The sequence below is a fragment of the Triturus cristatus genome, chromosome 1_2 (assembly GCF_964204655.1).
Source record: "Triturus cristatus chromosome 1_2, aTriCri1.1, whole genome shotgun sequence".
Lineage (NCBI taxonomy): Eukaryota > Metazoa > Chordata > Amphibia > Caudata > Salamandridae > Triturus > Triturus cristatus.
The window spans coordinates 226,921,946-226,943,084 of record NC_140580.1 but is presented as its reverse complement, the minus strand read 5'-3'; the positions used below and the strand labels follow the sequence as shown (position 1 = coordinate 226,943,084).

The window sequence follows — 21,139 nt, the reverse complement described above, 5'->3', positions numbered from 1 at the left end:
AAATCCGCTGTTGCCAAGATCTGGGGTTTGGTACACGAAAACATGGAAAAAGCCCAACGCACGCAAAAGATGTATTACGACCGAAACAGCAGATTAAGAGAGTTCGCTCCCGGAGACAGGGTTCTTCTCTTGCTCCCATCGACAGAGAACAAACTTCTATCCAAGTGGCAAGGCCCCTACATTATCGAAAGAAAAGTCACCCCAGTAACATACAGCGTTCTCCAACCTCTCAGGTCCGGGGGTAAACAAATTTACCACGTGAACCTTCTAAAAAAATGGGAGGAGCCCGCTACACCCGATAAGCCAGGGCGATCGGTTCTTACAATAAACACAGAAAGGCCCCTAGAGATATCCACAGCAAACACACAGGAAGCCGTAAGTGAGAAAGCACCTGTTGGGCACATTCTGTCCTCTAACCAGCAGACACAATTAACTTCCATGCTTGACCGCTTCCCTGGTCTATTCTCTTCCTCTCCAGGACTGACATCCCTAGCCCACCATGATATCATTTCACTAGATAACAGTATTGTAAAGTTGAAGCCGTATCGTATCCCTGAAGTGAGAAGAGAAGCAGTAGAAAAGGAAGTAACAGATATGTTGCAGGCCCATATCATAGAACCCTCCACAAGCAACTGGTGTTCACCAATAGTGATAGTAACGAAACCCGACGGAAGTCTGCGTTTCTGTATGGACTTTCGCCAAGTAAACAGTGTCACAAAATTCGACTCATACCCAATGCCTCGCTCATTGACTGTCCAGGCAGTAGTACTTGGCAAACGTGTGCAACGATGCCCTCATTGCTGCCAGACAGACAGATGTCCAGGACTGGGACAGCCTGAGCCATGTCGCAGCTTTCTCCCTGGTGGAATGGGCCCTTAATCCCTCAGGGGGCTGCTTCCTAGCCAAGGCATAGCAGACATAATACAGAGAATGACCCAGTGAGAAAGCATCCTTTGCTGCACTGCCCGACCCTTCTTAGCTCTCATGTACCCCACAAAGTGTTGGTCGTCCACCCAGAACTCTTTTCTTCGGTCACGGTAGAAGGAGAGCACTCTTTTTGGGTCAAGGCGGTGAAGACGCTCATCTTCCTTGGAGGGATGCAGAGGAGCAAAGCAGGTGGGCACCTTTGGCAAGAATGAAGCACTGATGCGAAGCACCACTTTATCTGGAAAAGACATCATGTAGGGATGCATACAAGATAGTGCCTGCAACTCACTCATCCTCCGGGCAGATGTTATCGCCACTAGAAAGGCTGTCTTGATGGTAAGCAGCCGGAAGGGACAATTGTGCAGAGGCTCGAAAGGTGCACACATAATAAAAGTGAGAACCAAATTAAGATCCCACTGCAGTATAACAAAGGGCGTCAGCGGAAACAAGTGAGCCAGCCCCTTCAAAAACCTTTTTACAATTGGAGACCTAAAGTGTGAAGGTTAGTTTGGCAGCCGCAAAAAGCCAATAGAGCAGAAAGATAACCTTTAAGCGTACCCAAAGCAGATCTCCGCTGGGCAAGGGTAAGAATGAATAGAAGAATAGTAGAAAGAGAATCAGAAAGAGGATCAATAGACCTTTCTGTACAGTATAATACAAACTTCTGCCAACAGCAGGCATATACCGTCTTAGTGGAGGGACACCTGACCGTCAAAATAACGTTGCATACTTCGGGAGGAAGATCAAAAGCCATCAACTGCCACCGCTCAATCTCCACTCATGGAGGGGAAGTGCTGACCGGTTCGGATGGAGGACCCTCCCCTGCTGCTGCAACAGAAGATCCCCACGATGGGGCAGCCTGATCGGAGGATTGATTTTCAGAAGCTCTAGATACCAAACTCTCATCGCCCAGTCCGGAGTCACAAGAATTACTTGGGCCCGGTCATTCCTGATCTTCTTCAGAACCCTGGGCAGCAGTGGTAGGGGCGGAAAAGCGTACAGCAGGCCTTAGCTCCACTCATGACAAAAGGTGTCGCCCAGCGATAGCCACCTTGGAAACGCCACTGCGGGTTCTCTTCGGAGGAGAACAGATCTAAGCAAGGCTCACCCAGTGCTGAAAGAGACCTTGCAACCACCTCCATCTGGAGACGCCATTCGTGATCTGCTAGGCATCAACAGATTAGTTAGTCCACCCTGGCCTTCAGAGAACTTGCCAGGTGTTGAGCCTCCAGGGTTATGCCCTGCTGTTCCAGCCATGTCCAGAGACGCAGGGCCTCTCAACAAAGGGTCCACAACCCCTTCCCACCCTGCTTGTTACAGTACCACATGGCGGTGGTGTTGTCGGTGTAACACCTGCACTAACTTCCCCTTGATAGAGTAAAGAAATGCCTTCAGTGCCAACCAAATTGCTTGAAACCCCAACTAATTGATGTGGAGTCCCGACTCCGCCGGAGACCAGTGTCCCCTGATCTCCACCTCTCCCAGATGGCCGCCCCATCCCGGGAGTGACGCATCTGTCACACTGCAAGACCAGGTTGGGGAAGGGAGAGGGATCTACCGTTGACCCAATCGCGGTTCACCAACCACCACTACAGATCTCTCGCAGTTCCTTCTGAGATCTGGGCTTTGTCGGTGAGATTTGCCTGATGCTGCACCCACTGGAACTTCAGGTCCCACTGCAGAGCCCGCATACGCACCTGGCATGCTTTACCAACAGGATGCAGGAGGCTATGAGACCCAACAGCCTCAGAGTCAGTCTTACCGCAATCCAGGATAGAGGCTGCAACATCAGAATCTTAAACTGAATATCATGGACATGCTGCTCGGGAGGATAGGCCTGAAACTGCACTGTGTCAAGAAAAGCTCGGATAAAAGGGAGTGGCCGAGAAGGAGTCAGGTGTGACTTCGGCATGCTGATAGTGAACCCCAGCGAATGCAGAGGGTTTGTCATAGTCTGGAGGTGGGAGACGACAGCTTGGGCCGAGAACGTCTTCAACAGCCAGTCGTCGAGGTAGGGGAAGACTTAAACCCCTAACCTGCGCAGATGAGCTACGACCACCGCCATCACCTTGGCGAACATCCAAGGGGCACTGGTAAGGCCAAAGGGGAGCACAGTAAACAAAGTGCTCGTGGCCTACCTTGAACCGCAGGTAACGCGTGGGCCTGGCAGGATAGGGATATGAAAATACGCATACTGCAGGTCAACGCTACAATCCAGTCTTGTTGGTCTAGGGCAGACCAGACCTGAGCTAAAGTAAGCATCTTGAACTTCTCCTGCTTGAGGAAGAGATTGACAGTCCGGAGATTTAAAATGGGCTGCAACCCTTTGTTCTTTTTTGGAATCAGAAAGTAGCGCGAATAACAGCCACTGCCTACTTCTAAACGCGGGACCCTCTCAATAGCTCCCTTGGCCTGGAGAGCTACTGCCACTTGGAGCAATTTTAAATGATCCTCCACCAGCCATTCTTGATTTGGCAGAATAGGAGGAGGTAAAGAAAGGAAAGGCTGAGACTAGCCCTCCTGAATGATCTGCAAGACCCACTTCTCCGATGCTATGGACCTCTAGTGGGGGAGATGATGATGGATTCTCCCACCAACTGGAGTGGTGTGGTCTTGCACAATCAAACTAGGAGTGCTTGGAGGCTGCGGCTGCCGAGGGCAGGGTGGCCTATGACTTCTGGCTTCCGTTCCTAGGACGTAATGAACAGCGTCCACGTTCCCGCACGACTTTGGAAGTCTGCACAGGACAGTAGCTGGGAAACTACTTCTTCCCAAGTGATTCCAGCCTCTTGGATTCCCTATCCTGAAGAGGGGAAGGGAACGCGCCCTGGGAGGTAGTGAATATGCTACTTACCAGTATGCATCTGTTCTTGGCATGTAGGGCTGCTGACATTCATATCTGTGCATAGATCGCCGCCTAGTGTTGGGTCCGGATGTTTGCACGTTGTTGTCCTGGAAGAGTCTTCAAAGTATCCTGAGATAGGTGACTCCTCCCCTGGACCACAGTGCGCATGGGCATCCTCTCCATCCTCAGATTGTTTTTCGCCATTGTGGCAGTGATGGAGTAGATACAGAAAGTGATGACCATGCTATACAGTAATTCTGAGAGCTGCAGCTGCTACAGGCGCCGGGGAGGAGGGTGGGCGATATGAATGTCAGCAGCCCTACATGCCAAGAACAGATGCATATTCAGTTCGAGGCATGTGGGCTGCTGAATTCATATCTGTGCATAGAATACATAGCAGTACCTCCTCTTAGCGGCGGCTACCAGTGCCAGCTGCAGCGGTCTGAAAAAGAGTTTTGAGAACAGCCTGTCCTACAGCTGCCTGCTGTTTTGAGTGTACATCTACACAATAGTGTTTGGTAAATGTATGTATAGTGGACCATGTGGCTGCTCTACATATATCCTGTAAAGGAATGTTTCCCAGGAAAGCCATGGATGCCCCTAACTTACGTGTTGAGTGGGCTCGTGGGGGAATCGTTAATGTGCGTTTAGCCTTTTGATAGCAAATTTGAATACATTTAACGATCCATCTGGCTATACCTGCTTTGGAGATGGCGTTGCCTTTGTGTTGTGGAGAAAAGGCAACGAAAAGTTGTTTTGTCTTCCTAAAGTGTTTAGTCCTGTCTATATAGTACATGAGGGCTCTTTTGACATCTAGTGTATGGAGCATTCTTTTAGCGACATTTTGTGGATCCTGAAAGAAAACAGGAAGTTCAATAGTTTGATTCATGTGGAACTGCGATATAACTTTAGGCATGAATTTGGGGTTGGTACGTAGTACGACCCTGTTTGCGTGAACCTGTATGAATGGCTCCTGAATGGTTAGTGCCTGGAGTTCACTAACTCTTCTTAACGAAGTGATTGCCACTAGAAAAGCTACTTTCCAGGTGAGGAATTGAATCTCACATGAGTGTAGAGGTTCGAAGGGTGGGCCCATCAGTCGGGTGAGGACCAAGTTGAGGTTCCACACCGGTGCCGGTGGGTGTCTTGGGGGAATTACTCGTTTAAGTCCCTCCAAGAAAGCTTTGATGGCAGGCACTCTGAATAAAGAGAGGTGCTGCCTGTTCTGGAGATAGGCTGCTATTGCGGTCAAATGGATACGTATTGAGGTGTATGCCAGATTGCATCGGTAGAGGTGTAAGAGGTAACAGATTATATTTTGAATGGATGCGTCTAGCGGGTTAATGTCATTGTTGTTACAGTAAATGACAAACCTTTTCCATTTAGCTGCATAGCAAGCTCTGGTAGTGGGTCTCCTGGCTTCCTTAATGATCTCCATACAGTCAGGTGGCAGGTTTAGGTAGCCAAACTCTAAGACTTCAGGAGCCAGATTGCCAGGTTCAGCTGTTGCGGATCTGGGTGCTGAATTTCTCCATGGTTCTGCGTCAAAAGCGCGGGTTTGATCCGCAGCCTTCGATGCGGCACCACGGAAAGTTCCAGAAAGGTGGTGCACCATGGCTGGCGCGCCCATGTGGGAGCAACTAGGATGAGTGTCAGTGAGTGCTGTCGCAGTTTGCGTGCTACCAGCGGTATCAATGGCGCTGGTGGAAAAGCGTACGCAAATCTGCCGGACCAGTTCATCCATATCGCATTGCCCTGCGACTGTGGATGTGGGAACCTGGCAGCAAAGCTTTGGCATTTTGCGTTTTCGCTTGTGGCGAATAGGTCTATCTCTGGATGACCCCACTGTTGGAAGTACGGTTGGAGTACTGATGGATGTATCTCCCACTCGTGCATCTGGTGGCTGTGTCTGCTGAGCAGATCCGCCATCTGGTTGTCCTTGCCCGGGAGGTGTTCTGCCATGAGGAATATGTTCCTCTGAATGGCCCACTTCCACATGCTCTGAGCCAGATGAGACAACTGTGGAGAGTGTGTTCCTCCCTGCTTCTGTATGTAGTACATGGCGGTCATGTTGTCCGTCCGGATCAACACGACCTTGTTGCACAGGTGTACTTTGAATGCTTTCATTGCCAGGAAGATTGCCATCAGTTCTAGAAGGTTGATGTGCATCTTCTTTTGCTGTGTTGTCCATAGTCCCTGCACTGTGTAATTGAGTACATGAGCTCCCCATCCCTGGAGAGACGCGTCCGCTGTCAGTATTATTTGTGGAACAGGCTCTTGGAACGGTCGGCCCTTGCAAAGGTTTTGTGGATTCCACCAATGCAGAGAGTTGTATGCCCGACCGCTCACCAACACTAGGTCTTTTAGTTGCCCGTGAGCCTGATTCCATTGACGTGCTAAGCACTCCTGGAGCGGGCGCATATGTAGTCCCGCGTGCGGGACTATGAAAATGCATGAGGCCATCATGCCTATCAACTGCATGAACACTCGCGCAGGAAGGGAGTGTTGAGGTTTGAACTTTGAGATCAGCATTTGCATGCTGTTGATCCTCACTAAATTTGGCTGAGCTGTGGCTGCCAGAGTGTCTATGGTCGCACCTAGGTGCTGTTGTACGTGTGCGGGTTGGAGATGTGATTTTGGGTAATTTAGTGAGAATCCCAGACTGTGAAGAAGGTGAATGGTGCGGGACATGTGGCTGGCACATTGCTGGGCTGACATAGCTTGAACAAGCCAGTCGTCCAGGTAAGGGTAGACGTGGATGTGTTGTCTCCGTAGATGTGCAGCTACTGTAGCTACGCACTTGGTGAAAACTCTGGGTGCTGTTGTCACACCGAAGGGGAGGACTTTGAATTGGTAGTGCTGCCCCTGAATAGTGAACCTGAGATATTTTCGGTGTGACGGGTGTATGGGTATGTGGAAATACGCATCTTTGAGGTCTAGTGTGGCTAGGAAGTCTCCCTGTCTGAGCAGCGGGAGAACCTGCTGTAGGGTGTGCATATAGAAATGCTCTGAGAGAATGTAGTGGTTGAGGGGTCTGAGGTCTAGGATGGGTCTGAGTGACCCGTCCTTTTTTGGTATTAAGAAGTACAGAGAGTACACCCCTGTTCCCTGTTGGTTGATGGGCACGACCTCTATTGCGCCTTTTTGCAGCATACTTAGCACTTCCTGCTGTAATAACGTTAAGTGCTCTGAGGACATAGGACGTTGCTTTGGCGGTATGGTGGGTGGAGTGGAGGTTAATTCGAGACAGTAACCGTGTTGGATAACATCTTTGACCCACCTGTCCGTGGTGATGGTATTCCACATGGACAGGAACCGCTGGAGCCTTCCCCCGACAGGTGTTATGTGGTCGGGGGGAAGGGAGAGGGCGTCACTGTTTGTTTTGGGGGGAGGACCTGGTATTGCCGTAACCACGTCCTCTGCCTTTGGTGCTGGAGCCACGATATCCACCTCGGGTGTTTTTATCGTAGGAACTTTGTGTGCCCCCTTTATTGTAGGTTTGCTGTGTCCCCTGTCCTCTACCTGCACCTCTATTTCCGGGGCGACGAAAGGAGCCACTACGAAATGTCTGCGTTTGCAGAGCCCCCCATTGACTTCGCAGTGTCCGTGTCTTTTTTTATCTTTTCTAAGGTGGTGTCAACCTCCGGTCCAAATAAGTAGTCGGGGTTGACCGGCTGATTGAGGATGTTATTTTGGACCTCAGGTTTGAATCCGGAGATCCGTAACCAGGCGTGTCGTCGTAGCATGACGCTGGTGTTTATTGCCCTTGCTGCAGTGTCTGCGGCATCTAGTGCACACTTGATGGAGGCGTTTGTGAGAAGTTGTCCCTCCCTGATGAGGAGCTCCGCTGCCTCTTTATACTCGTCTGGTAGGTGTTGGAGTAGGGTCTCTAACGTGTCATAGTGTGAGCGGTCGTAGCGAGCTAGGAGCGCCTGTGTATTGGCAATGCGCCATATGTTTGCTGCCTGGGCTGCAATCCTTTTGCCAGAGGTCTCTAGGACCTTGGACTCTTTGTCCGGGGGAGGAGCATCACCAGTCGTCTGCGAGTGTGCCCGTTTGCGAGCATTGGCAACTACGATGGAGTCCAGAGGCAACTGGCTTCTAATGTACGTGGGGTCCCCAGGTGCGGGTTTATACTTTCTCTCGATCCTGGGGTTTATTACCCTTGCCCAGGTGGTTTCTTTGAAAATGTCCTTTGCTGGTTTGAGGACACCTTTCAACATGGGCAGAGTCTTTACAGTCCTCTCTGAGGGTGCGAAAGTGTCCACCAAGAAATCGTCCTCGATAGTGTCGGAGTGGAGTTGCACTCCATGATTGGCTGCGGCACGTTCGATGAGGGCGTTGAATGCAGCAGTGTCCTCTGTGGGGGACGTTTTTGCGCCATAAAGTTGCGTGTCCTGTGTATCCAGAGCGGCACCTGGGTCTACAGGGTCATCCCAGACTTGATCTGGGTCTTGCTGGCCCTCAGGGTCCATGTCCCCGGGGTAGGTGGTGTCGTCACCCATGTAGTCCTCCACTGCATCTGTGTCGGAGTGCGTCGGGGAGAACGACTGTGGATCTGTGTAAGAGGTGTGGATTTGTTCGTAGAGAACTGTTCCGATTCCGCCGGCATCTTTTGCTTTAGCGGGATCCTATAGGAGTCCAAAGCCTGTCCGGAAGTGATCTTCCGCTTTCGGAGCATGAGCCTGCCGGTGTCGGCGTCGATGAAGTGGGACGGTGATGTCCCAGTAGGAGAGTGTTTGGTAGATGGGGACCCTGTCTGGGTAACCCGTGTTCTGATCTCGAACATTTTCGGCGCCGTGGGTGGCGGCAAACCAAAGGTGATATTGGCCGGTGCCGAAGGTGCCTTCTGTGCCTTTTTCGGTTCGGAGCCCGACGAGGTCTGGAGGGCTGCCTTTTCCCTGATGCGTTGCAAGGACGCTGCCACTTGTCGCACCTGGAACGCCGATGGTTCTTTTGCGCCGAGTGGTTCCGTAGAGGCAGGTGTGGACTTCTTCGAAGGCACCGGGTCATCGAGCCGAGGAGAGGTAGTAGCCGCCGACGGCGTCGATGAATGGACCGTAGTCGCTGCTTTCGAGGTGGATAGCGATGCAGTGGCCATTTTCACCTTGGTGGCCGGTGCCAACTGCTTCGGTGCCGGGGGCCGAGGCGCTTTGGCGGTGCCGATGGCTTTTCTTTTCGGGTCGGCGCCGACATCGGCTGCAGCGAGTTCGGTACCGAAGTCCCTTTTGGTGCGGTCGGTGCCGACGGGTTTGGCTGGCGTCGAAGGTGTGGTGGGCCTCGAGCCGACCAGTGTCAGTTTCACTTTCGGTTTCTGTTGAACCGGTGCGACGATTGGTTTCGGTTTCGTGGAAGGGAAACCAGTCTTTTTAGGTAATAATGGCTCTCTCTGTATGTCTGTGGCCGGGCCAGAGGGCGGGGCCGAAGAACTGCTGGATTGGTCTTGGGTAAGGCCCGAAGGCGATCCCTCGACCGGAGCCGTCGACTGACGCACTGGGATATCCTCCATTTGGACGGGTAGGCCCTGTTCCTCACCAGAGCTACCTTCTTCGGCCCCTAAGGCCTCATCGTAGTCTCCTACCTCATCGTCGGCTTCTTCCCTGTGAAAAAGCTCTTCATCTACGTCTTCCGATCTGGAACCGTGTTCGGAAGCGGGGCTGGAGGGTATATTTTCCACGCTTTCGACATCTTCGTCCTCGGTGCTGAAGATGTTGGTCGGGGCCGGTGCCGCTTGCTGCGCTTCCAGTCGCGCGGCTCGTCGATTCCGGAGAGTCTTCTTGGATCTGAATCGGGCACAGGCCATGCATTTCGATTCGTCATGATCCGGTGAGAGGCATTTGTTGCACACCGGGTGGACGTCGATATGAGGGTATTTGGCGTGGCAAACAGGACACCGCTTGAATGGGGTCCTCGATTTCATCGTCGAAGTTCGGTCGATGGTCGGATTTAATGGATCCGAAAAGTTGTTAAAATCACTAAACTAGCTTGTAAACTGTCGATACCGATCGGGAACTGTACCGACGAAAACTAGAGGCCTTTTGACCTGAAAACTAAATTTTCCTAACTTGAGTCAAGATAAGCACATCCGAACCCAATGGCGGAAAAAAACAATCTGAGGATGGAGAGGATGCCCATGCGCACTGTGGTCCAGGGGAGGAGTCACCTATCTCAGGATACTTCGAAGACTCTTCCAGGACAACAACGTGCAAACATCCGGACCCAACACTAGGCGGCGATCTATGCACAGATATGAATTCAGCAGCCCACATGCCTCGAACAAGCCTGCACCACCAAGCTTTCAGGGGTGGGGTGCTGACTGAGGAATTTTGGGTCACCCGGAGCCGGGCGATGGCGGCGTGTGATTGTCCTATTCACAGGAGCCCCTGTGCTAGGCTTGTACCACGTACCTAGAAGGACATCAGTAAGTGCCTCATTGAAGTGCAAAAGGGGTTCAGAGGTGGAAACTCAGGCTGAAGCCCTATGGTCAGGAGATTAGTCCTGACCTGCAAAGAGAGCAACTCCAGTCCAAGGACTTTGGCTGCCCTCTTCACCACCATGGCATAAGATGCACCCTCCTCCGTAGCTACAGTGGGTGGAGAGAGCATGCCAGTATCTGGGGAAGAGTCCAGTCCACTGGCCTCCCCAAGTTCCCCATACCAGTCCAACTGCTGTGCAGAACCTTCCTGGTGTTCTAAAGGGCTCATAGACCCAACCCAATCCTCTATTGTGCGTAAAATGTCATCAGAATATTCAGACAACAAAAAAAAACCCGAGGTTCTATCGACGCCGGAATCCGCAATGGGCGACGGCGTTCCAGCTCCGTGTCATCAGGGTTGAGGATGAGGCTGGAGCCACGTGGCCCCACCAGTGCCATGGCCGGAGCCGACGGTGTTGAACCGGATGGGGCCCCTTCTGACCCCGTAGGGCCAGAGGGCTCACCAGACGGGTCAGCCCGATCAAATAAGCGGTGCATAGCCTTGTAAAATCTTTAATTTGAGCATGGGTCGCTCCAGGTATCGGAAAAGGAGGGAGGTGCGAAGTCAACCCTGGCTCTGGCTCCGCGGAACCGTCCCCAGAGCTTTGGTGATCCTTACCTCATTCGTCCACGGACGACAGTCGAGGCAAAGATGAAGACCTGAATTGAAGTTAGACCTTAAAAGTTTATTTTGGAATTCCCAGAATGGCAATGGTTTGACAAAAATAGTAGAATTAAGGGAAGAGACTCTGGATTACAGTTTTTTCTGAACTGAAAAAACAATCCAAATGTGGCATAGGAAGAAATTGTAAAATTTGAGCCATTTCAACAGAATTTGTGAGAAAGAAAGGGATAGATCTGTAAGACAGTAAATGTGGCTTCATTTCAGAAAGACCAATCAAAGGTTTGGTAAACATTTGACAGTCTCTTTCTCATACACAGAATGACATTAACCAATTTAGGTGTGGGACATGATTTTCTCCAACATCCATATAGTTGTGATAAATTAGTCAGGAAGACTTTCACAAGAGAAACTGTCACATATTACACAGGACTCCAATTGAATAAAAAAATCTGCAGCTACGTAACATAGATTGGTGCTGGAAGTAAGTGCAAAAGAAAGATAGGCACGTATAAACATATGTGATTTATGTATGCTAAACCAGCTTATTTCGGAATTCTGTTATCGAAAGAATAAACCCAATAATAGGCAAGTCAATTCACATACCAGAAAAATTATATTTATTTAGTGGTGTTTCAAATATGTCAACCGAGAGCCCACTAATAAAGTTGTGGATCCAGAAAGTGAAAATTAAAGACAAAAAATGATTCAACAAAAGTGGGAAGGTGATGACCACGGCCCCATGGAGGATTTCGTCAATTAATTTTCTAAACTGGCCACTCGAGAAAGGGAAACTTTCACCTCTAGAAATAGATCAGGCTTCTTTAATGGCAGGTAGATAAAGTATTTGAATAATTGTGACTGAAGCATTCTTAGACAAGTGTAACTGACCTACAACATTTAATTTTTGATTTGCAAGGGTTTTTATTAATTCAATTAGGACAGTATTTAAGGTTACTTTTTTAAGCTGTTTAGCCATATGTTAAATACTTACTAAGTATGTAATGTACACAGGACTATAACAGAAAGCATATATTTTTCTAATAAAAGATAACTGTGAAAAAAACATTTCCCCAAAGTGAAATTTAATGTCACTATAGTAACCTTCATTAAGGTATACACACACTTTTAGTTATCTGTTGGTGAAAGAACATCAGTCATACACCTCCAGTTACCTCCACATGCCAAACTAGACTTTGACTTATTCTTAATATCCCTTACCTGTAAGTAAGCTGTCAGCTGGATTGCCTTGGACTGGTGGAGTAACACTGTGATGCTGGTTGGTGGCAGATGTTCCTACTTCTGGTTGCGTAGCGGCTGTGGATTGAGTAGAGTGTTTAGAGGGAGACTTCTGATTGGCTGCTGTGGGCTTGCTGGAACTGTAGAAGGAACTTAGTGTTTGTGGTTTGTGGGTTTGACTTTCGCGGTCTAGCAGTTTGTCCAAAATCTTTGCAGAGGAAAAAAGAAAGAGAGTTGACTAAAAAACTGGATAACAGCAACTGAAATACAAGCATCAATGAAATGTTAAATGTGTGCACAATACAAAAGAGGGTAATTACGATGGCAGGTGGCCCACCACCAAAAGGCCATTGGTGGCATTTCACCCGACATCCTGAGCATTGGTCCACCTGCCAGATTACAATACCAGTGGTCGGAGAGCAGAGGTGGGGGGTAGGACCGCATCCTCTGACAGGATCCGTGATCTCGTCAGGCCAGCGGTCGGGCTCTTATCCCTACAATGGAGGTAGTGCCCGCTCAAGCACCAACATAGGGATTATGATGTCCTTTTCCGACTGCCTTTTCTTGGCGGTCCCACTGACATGAAAAGGCAGACGGAAACGGATTTTGGGGGCCCCAAGCAGGGCCCCCGCCCCATGTGGGCCATTGCTAAGTGGCCTGGGGGGCATCCATGCACCCTGTACCAGGCACCACAGTGTGCCTGTCACACGGTGCATGGATGTGCACTTAGTGCCTTTTTCTACGGCTGCTTGAGCTGCTGAACTTTTAGTGAGCAGCAGCAACAAGCCGGTGGTCCCATTGACACTTTGTCGTTCAGTCCCCTGGCCTAAACGTTGGCGGGCGGCAGTTTGACAGACTGCCATCATAACAAGGCCCGAAGTATCTCATATCCAAACTAATAAACAATCACTGACTTGGGCAACAACGCAAAAGAACAAATTACTTACCACTGAAATTGTCTGCAATCGGTTAATCTCTCCAGAGATACAGCAACAACCAGAATACTCTCATTAGAAAATCAAGGAAAAGTGTTTTTTAAAGGCTAAAATTCACAAAATGCTTTGCCTGTACCCTCCACTAGACACAATTTACATCACGGTATTTATAGTGGAAATCTATATTATAGCCTTGTTGCCCGCTATGCCAGCCATTAAAAGCCCGCTACAGCGTTAAGGGCCCAAGCCCAAGGCTATTAGAACATTACGCCACTAGATGGCAGAATGTCCTAATTATAAAAACAAAGGGATCCGAGTGCGAGGGACTTCAAATCACCGAAGCTTCAATGCCTAGATTCACAGTCTTTGTTGTGATTGTTCAACATCTAACAGCCACGCGCAGTGTTATGGCTGTTAGCTGTTGAACAGTCACAGTAAGAGTTGCGAAAGGGGGCTGAAGTCAGACCCTGGTTCTCCCCATCTTGGCTAAACTGCTTCTTTTTTTTGTTCAGCTGAGCCAAGGAGACCCAGGACCTGAACAGCATTACCCCTTCCACCCTCTGAGGCTCCAGTGACTCGGAGCTAAGGAGGGTGGGGGAAGGCTCCGGTGTGACCTGCATCACAGCCTCTGCCTTTAACTTTCCCCTGGACACTCCATGTATTATGGAAAGGCAGGGGAAAGAGAAAGGCAGAGGCTGTTATCAGTACATTGAAATGTTGAGAGCAGTGGGCCTATGCCAGTTTATATAGTCCACTGCGACTCAATTGTCTTCAATGGCGCTCTCAACATTCCAATGTTCCAATTGCTCTTGGGCAACTTCATCACAAGACTTTTTTGTAACATTGTTACCAGCAATCTATAAGTAAACAGCTTTTCTGGCTATGCTAGGTAATACTATAGACCTTTTTTAAGATATATAGTTTGGTATATATATAAATGCGGTTATTACACACAAACCAAATTACATTGCCGCACACATACCAATCGGATAGTAGGCAAAAGACTGTCAAATGGTGTGAAAATAACAGAAATTATTCAGGATTGCCTAAAATATGCAGAGAAGGAAATTAGATAGAGGCAAAAGTAACTTGCTTGTAATGCTATTTCTTCATTGTGGGTATTTTCATTGAATTCATAAAAAATTCCACACTTCCTTTCTTTGGGGAAAAAAAAACAGTAATTCAAAATGTATAACAGGAATAAAAGGAATTCTTAAAAGGTTCACACCTATACAAATAAAACAGTTTGCAATCAAAAGTACCAAGCATTGGCAACACCAACTGTTTTGGCTTGGGATCCGACAGATCTCATGCTGAGATCTGATTGGTTGCCAACACTTGAAACAGGAAGTCTTGGCAGCCATCTTGGAACTCAAACCCATCTGAATCCCAAGAAAAAAGGCGAAAAAAAGAAGAAGGGTAGGAATACCCTGACCCCGTAGGCCCGGTTGTGTAGTCCCAAATGAACCCAGTCGGCAGCCAAAAATGTTAATTATACATTTTATTTTATTAATATTACCACAAAATTGTGGAGGATCCCGCACTGGTTTTGTATATGCCCCCCGGGTGGGTCAGGTCCCGGATGTTGGATTACTAATTATAATGAGGGGAGGGAGCGCACGTGGCTTACCTCACCAGACGAATTTCAGCCCCGGGGACCCCATCCAAATAGGCGAAGGGGGAGTGGAGTCGCACATTCCCCCCCAATTCCCAGGGAGATTTCAGCCAGGGAGACTCCAACCTACGGGCCTGGCCTTGCAATCAAGAGAGATAGGGGCCGTGTGGTGGGTCCATAAATGGCCCCGGGGACCCCATCCCCCAGGGATGGGGTCCCTAGAGCTCCTGCTATGTCTCCTATTATGTCCCGGTGTGTCCACATCGGGACATATTGGTTTCGAAGCCTGCACATGTGCGTACAGGAAAACCTCTGTTTGCTATCGTTTGGCAGGAGCAATTTGAAGCTCCCACCAAGCGAGAGCCAACAGTAAGTCCACTCTCAGCGGAAGGGAGCATGAAAATTGCTCCTGCCTGCTGGGAGTGGACTTTTCATCTATTTCTCTGCCCGCTGTGAAGTGGGCAAATTCACAGAAGAAAAAATTGCTCCCGCCTACAGGGAGCAGCAATTTTTAACAGCTCCCTGCGGGCGGGAACAATGCTGGCTCCTGCTGGAGGTGGGGGGCAGGCAGAGGCAGCAGGAGCCCCAGGGCATTGGAGCCCCCCCGTGGCCTCCAACAAAAAAGCAGTGGGTGCCCGGGGTAGGCTCCAGAGCACCCACCATTTAGTGGAGAGGTCGCGATGATGGGTTCCCCTGGGTCAATACTGGTCCGGGGAGGGGGACTGCATATCCACCTTCCCTTTTACGTACTGGCCAGGCCCTGGGGGATGGGGTCTACGGGGTCAATATTGGTGTGGGAAGGGGGGCTGCATGCCATGTATTCAACCTTTGTGCATGGCGTGGGTTTGGCTGCAGGCCAGGCCCTGTGGCCAACCTCCCAAAGGCAGTCATCCCCGTGGCAGGCCACGGGGGTGGGGTCCCCAGGGCCAAACTCGGCACAGGGAGAGGGGCTGTGTGCCCACCACAGGGTTGACTGCCTTTGGGAGGTTGGCCACAGAGCCTGGCCTGCAGCCAAACCCACTCCATGCCCAAAGGTTGGATTAATGTATGGTAATTAAATATTACTTTACGTTAAAAGAAAAACTGCAATTCTTTAAAAAAAACAAAGGTTCACAGACTTTATAGTTAGGAAATAAAATTGTAAAAACCTTAGAATTCACAGGGAAAAAAACAAAGGTTACAGGGGCATTATAGTTAGGTTCACATTTTACACGCACAAAACTATAGAAATTCAGCAGTTATAGTTACCTCAAGTAACTATAACTCATGCCCTAAGGTAACTATAACTCACGCCCTCACCCTGCACTGCTAATTCCCCACATATTGCATCACTCATGACATCTTCTAGGACCTCCTTGATAATATCACTGCAACATTTGCAATGAAATATTGATGAGAAAACTGTGCATGGCAGGGATGCGAGTTATAGTTAGCTTAGGGCACGAGTTATAGTTACCCGAGATAACTATACTGGTGAATTTCTGTGGTTTTTAGAGTTTAAAACGTTGCGTTGTTACTAAACATTCACCTAACTATAGCGTTTCTTTAACGTTTGTTTTTTTCAGTGAATATATAAATAAATATTTGAGTGTGTGTGGGTGTGTGGCTGTCTGCAGCTTATCGATTAGCATGTAGTGGGAATACGACTTTGCATGAACTCTGGGCTTTTCTTCCAATATTGTTGATGAAAAATACAGAGAGCAAAAAACGTTTTCCTTTCGTCTAACGGCAGCCAATGAATTGTATTGAGTGCTGGCTTTACATGGTTGAGCTTTTGAAGGCTTATGCACAGTGCTGTTGCGTGATTCTAAAGGATCTGCATTTTTCCGGTCAGTTTATTGGAAGTCCAGTTTATACCAGATTACAGTTATCCAGTCTGTCCATTAACAAGGATTTTATCAGTTCCATCTAATAGGTGTGTTAGAGTAAGGGCTGGACCTTTCACAGCAAGGACAGCCGCAAATTTCAACCCTTTAACGCCAAGTTGATTTTGGAAGAAAAAGACATCTCTATGATCAATAGAGCTACATTTTTGCATTCCTGGAGGACGGCTTTCCTGATTTTATGGCTAATCAGAGCTGATGGGACTGTGGCCTGTTGCATGCAAAGAATAGATTACTTATCTTTGGTTACACTCTTTTGATGGATGCTCTATCTAACTGCAGGTTCCTCACCTAGTGAATCTTCAAAGGTGCCAGAATGGATCACGAAACTCTTGCAATAGCTCCCAAGTGCCGGTATGTGGTGCCATCAGCCTCTTTCATGACTCTGTCCCATCTGCAGACATAAGGAGGATGCACATAGATACCATGCTTGTGCGCTGACATCGTTTTATTCATTGTTCTTTTCAATGCGTTAGACACAACTGCCTTTCCTTTGTTCTCACCAGTGATTCCAACAAAGAGCTGATCATTCACCTGGTACTTCATAGTCCTATTAATGTAGAAGCTAAGGGCCCGCTGAGAATGTAAAAGGTGTAGCCTGTCCTCCTCCTCAGATGGATGTAGCTAGAGTGACCAACCGTCCGTAAATTTCACGGACCGTCCATTATTTATGACTCTTGTTTATTGTCCATGAGGAATCCTTTCATGGACGCCTTTTGTTTGTAATTTCGGACATTAGAGCGACCTGTCAGGGACAAGCAGCCTGAGAGTTCTGTAACTCTCACTGCAGGGGACAGCTCACACTCCTACTGTGATCTTAAGGGCCTGCAGCAGCCCCTCCATGACCTGGCACAGACTGTTATCGGCCCATTATCATTCTGTATGTCGGACTAATTATCACATACATAATGATAATGGGCCTCTGTGCAGTGACTAAATTTGCTGGGCATCCTCCTGCCAGAGCCTAGGGCATGGTACCCTGCTATTGTTTAGGGGCTCCTGTCACCTCACCAGGGGCCAGGTTCTGGGGAGGTGGATGTTTAATTTTGGTGCGGGTTGCTTAGGTGCATCTATTGTTAGCCTCTTACACTGTCACACAAGCAGCGACAATGGTACTAACACTATTTTCCTTTATTTATTTATTTTGCACCAATAGGACACAATTTCTATATTTGTGCTGTTATTATTTCATGTTTACCCTGCCCCCTGAGCCCACTTAACTTCTACACATCACATCCCCTTGGGATGATTGCTAGGGTCTGATGTTTTTTTTCAATGGGGGAAAGGAGGCATGTAAGATCTGAGGACAACTAACAACTAACAGTCCAGTCTTAAGGGATCCTGCTACTAATTCAAGATTAAGAGGACATTCGAGGGGTTTGAAAGGAGCGTCAGGGACATTGACAAAACTAGATCTGGCATCCGGAATCAAAATTACAAGCTGCAATCCAGGCACTTGTGTATGTGAAGAGCTAAAGAAAGATCCAGCTCTCATTGATGACTGGAGTTGGCTCCCAAAAATACTAACAAAAGGGAGTGCTGACATGCACGAATGATGCCCAAAGAGCTCAAATAAAGACATAAAAACCTTTAATATTTGTTCATGGAACACAAATGGTCTTAACACGTTAATAGATGATCCCGACACAGTGAGATTCCTTAGGGATTTTGATGTTTTAATGTTCCAGGAAACATGGAACATGGATATTGGCTATTATGAGTATTTGAACCTTGCACTTCGTAAGGCTGCTTTGGTCGCGCAAGTGGAGGTCTATCCATCTAGGTTTCCTTGAGTCTGGACATCAAACATTTTGAGATCGACTTTCAATTGGCATGGCTATTATGTATCAAACTAGCTCTTAAAGAACCCATAATACTCCTAAATGTCTACTTAAGTCCAAAAAACTCTGATAAAGCTTCTCAATTCACTACCTTATGGGAAATAGTTAAAGTGCTGTATCACGACCACCTAGACGCAACGATTATTATCTCAGGAGATTTTAACATGCATCTCCTTAATCGAAACTGCGTCAATAAACCAACAAAAGCACTGTCACAGATCTGTGGTTCTCAGCTCAAAAAATATAACCTTGTGTTATAACAGGATGATGGTCAAATACCCACATTTAAAAAAACAGGCCATTTCTCCGTCATTGATTACTCCATCATCTCAGCGTGGCTGACACACTCCCTTCACAAATATCAAGTAATACCCAGGATAGAAAGCGACCACAATCCACAATTAATTTCCTTGGCTTTATCATTCTCTCATCTGCCGGAAGCAAGATCAATGAAAATTGTACAAACAGCCTTTAGCCTCAAAAGGCTAGTATGGATTCCGAGAAACCAAAAGGAAATATTGGATTTTCTATAACTCTTAATCACCAAAGTTCTGGAGGAGAAAAAAGAAGGGAAGTCCATGGTTGATATTTGGCCTCGTTTGTGTGCTTCACTTTTGGATCGTTTTCCTCCATCTATAACATCAAAACGCTCCATCATGACAACTAAAAAACAGGATGGTACACTAATCGGCTGCTTCGCCTAAAAAGAGAACTTAATAGAGCTATTAGGGCAACTTTCAGAAAACCGAATGGAGCACTAAAAACTTTGGAAATTCATAAACTAAAAAAGCGCAGACAACAATATAAAAACGAAATATGGAAAGCCAAACAATCCTACTATGAGGGATTATGGACCGAACTACATTTCTCTTGTAAAACTCGAAATCCAAAATTATTTTGGGGCATAATTAACAATCTTGAAAATGGTAGCAAAAGAGGGAATAGCTCCAACATCACTGAATCTTGCTGGACAACTTTCATCTATAATCTTCACGTTGCACCCGCGGACCCTCAGTCTGACACCACTATTGCATGCCAGAAGACATACAAATCAAGCAGTAAAGAAGGCAGAAAATATGGTACTGTCCAGCATATTACCCAAGCAGAGCTTCAAGTTAAGGCGTTAGGGCCTAAAGAGCAAGTACCACACATTGTCCAAGCTGGGCCATAAGTAAAGGAGACATGGCCTGTAGAGCAAGTTAAAAAGGCAATAAGCAGGCTCAGATCGAATGGAGCGCCCAGCCCTAACGGGATTCCAAATTCAATTCAATTTTTAAAGCAAATCTCAAGCATTGGCCAGAGGTTCTAATGATTTTATTTAATGATGTTATTAAATCTGGATCAGTCCCTGAGTCGTGGCAAGGAAGCATAATTCAGCCGATATATAAAAGTGGTCCACAAGATAATCCTGCAAATTACAGACTAATCGCCCTAACAGACGTGGAGGCAAAAATCTTTGCGAGTTGGCTCCTTGAAGACTTGGAAGATTGGGCCACAAGAAAAGATCTAATTCCAGCTTTCCAAACCGGTTTTAGAAGATGCGAATCAACCAGCACAAATTTGACCATACTGACTTTATTAGGCAAAAGGGCAAAATATAGAAAGCAAAAGTTATATATCTGTTTTGTCGATCTCAAAGGCGGCTTTGATTCTGCTCCTCGAAAACTACTTTGGGCTAAACTTTTGGATTGGGGCATCCCAAACCAATTGCTTGATATGATTAAATAGTCATATACCAACACATGGGTTCAGATCAAAGTCTGAGATGGCATAAGTACAACCCGCCAACTTGAAACTAAGACTGGTCTGAAACAAGGTTGTGTTCTGGCTCCATGCCTTTTTAATCTTTTTATGGCCGACCTTTCTACACATTTTAATAAAGTTAATGCTCACTCACCTTCCTTCTTAGGCAAAGACATCCAATATTTACAATACGCTGATGACAATATATTATTAAGTCATTCTGTCATAGGCCTAGGATGTATAAATACCTAGGAATAACATTTGACGATAATATGTCTTTTAGACAGCATTTTATTAACCTTAAAGTGAAAACAGCAGCTTTGTCATTTGCTTTTAGAAAGTTGAGGGACAAGTTGTCATGTCCAAATCACGAACATCTACTGAAGGTCATGAAAGCAAAGCCGATTCCATCTCTGGCTTACGGCTCAATGATTTTTCGTTGTAAAGACGCAAAAATTCTTGAGGACCTATAAATAAAAGTCTTCAAATCAGTTTTTAGGATCCCAAGGTATATAGGACATGCCAATGTCAGATTAGAATTTGGTCTGAAAAGGCAATCTCTAGTACGGCAATCTGGATTTTTAAAAATGCTATATTTGTTATATCGCTCAGAAAAAGGTACCCTTGCAAACCAGTGCTGGCAAGAGAAAACGAGTTATGAGCATGCCAGTAGCTGGAGATTCTTTTTAAGTGAGAGTTCACATAATTTTGAGTGCCCAACCTTTGAAGACGAAGTTAGGAGCAAAGCTGTTTTTAAACAAACAATAAATTGATCAGTCACTCTACTATCGAGTCTTCTAGATAAGGATGAGCTCAGAAAAAAGTATTATTCCTGGACAGTTACCAACTCATTTATTAAATTAGAACCTCAATCATACTTGAAGACCCACTTGAAACCATTTTTAAGGAATACATTTATGTTATTGAGGCTTGGGAGATATCCTACTAAGGACGGAATACCTAAATGGGAAAAAAATGGTCTAGTAAACTTTGTAGGTTATGTGGCTCCTATGA

General features: G+C 47.2%; 1 protein-coding gene across 4 annotated transcripts in view; it reads right to left on the bottom strand.

The window, feature by feature from the left end:
• ZSWIM8 (zinc finger SWIM-type containing 8) overlaps positions 1-21,139 on the bottom strand; it is a 2,297,361-nt gene that overhangs the window by 1,133,703 nt on the left and 1,142,519 nt on the right. For all 4 annotated transcript variants that reach the window (XM_085603517.1, XM_085603518.1, XM_085603514.1 and 1 more), the window contains exon 16: positions 12,091-12,316. In XM_085603517.1, the coding sequence (XP_085459643.1) occupies positions 12,091-12,316 (226 nt within the window). The remainder of the gene's footprint in view (positions 1-12,090; positions 12,317-21,139) is intronic.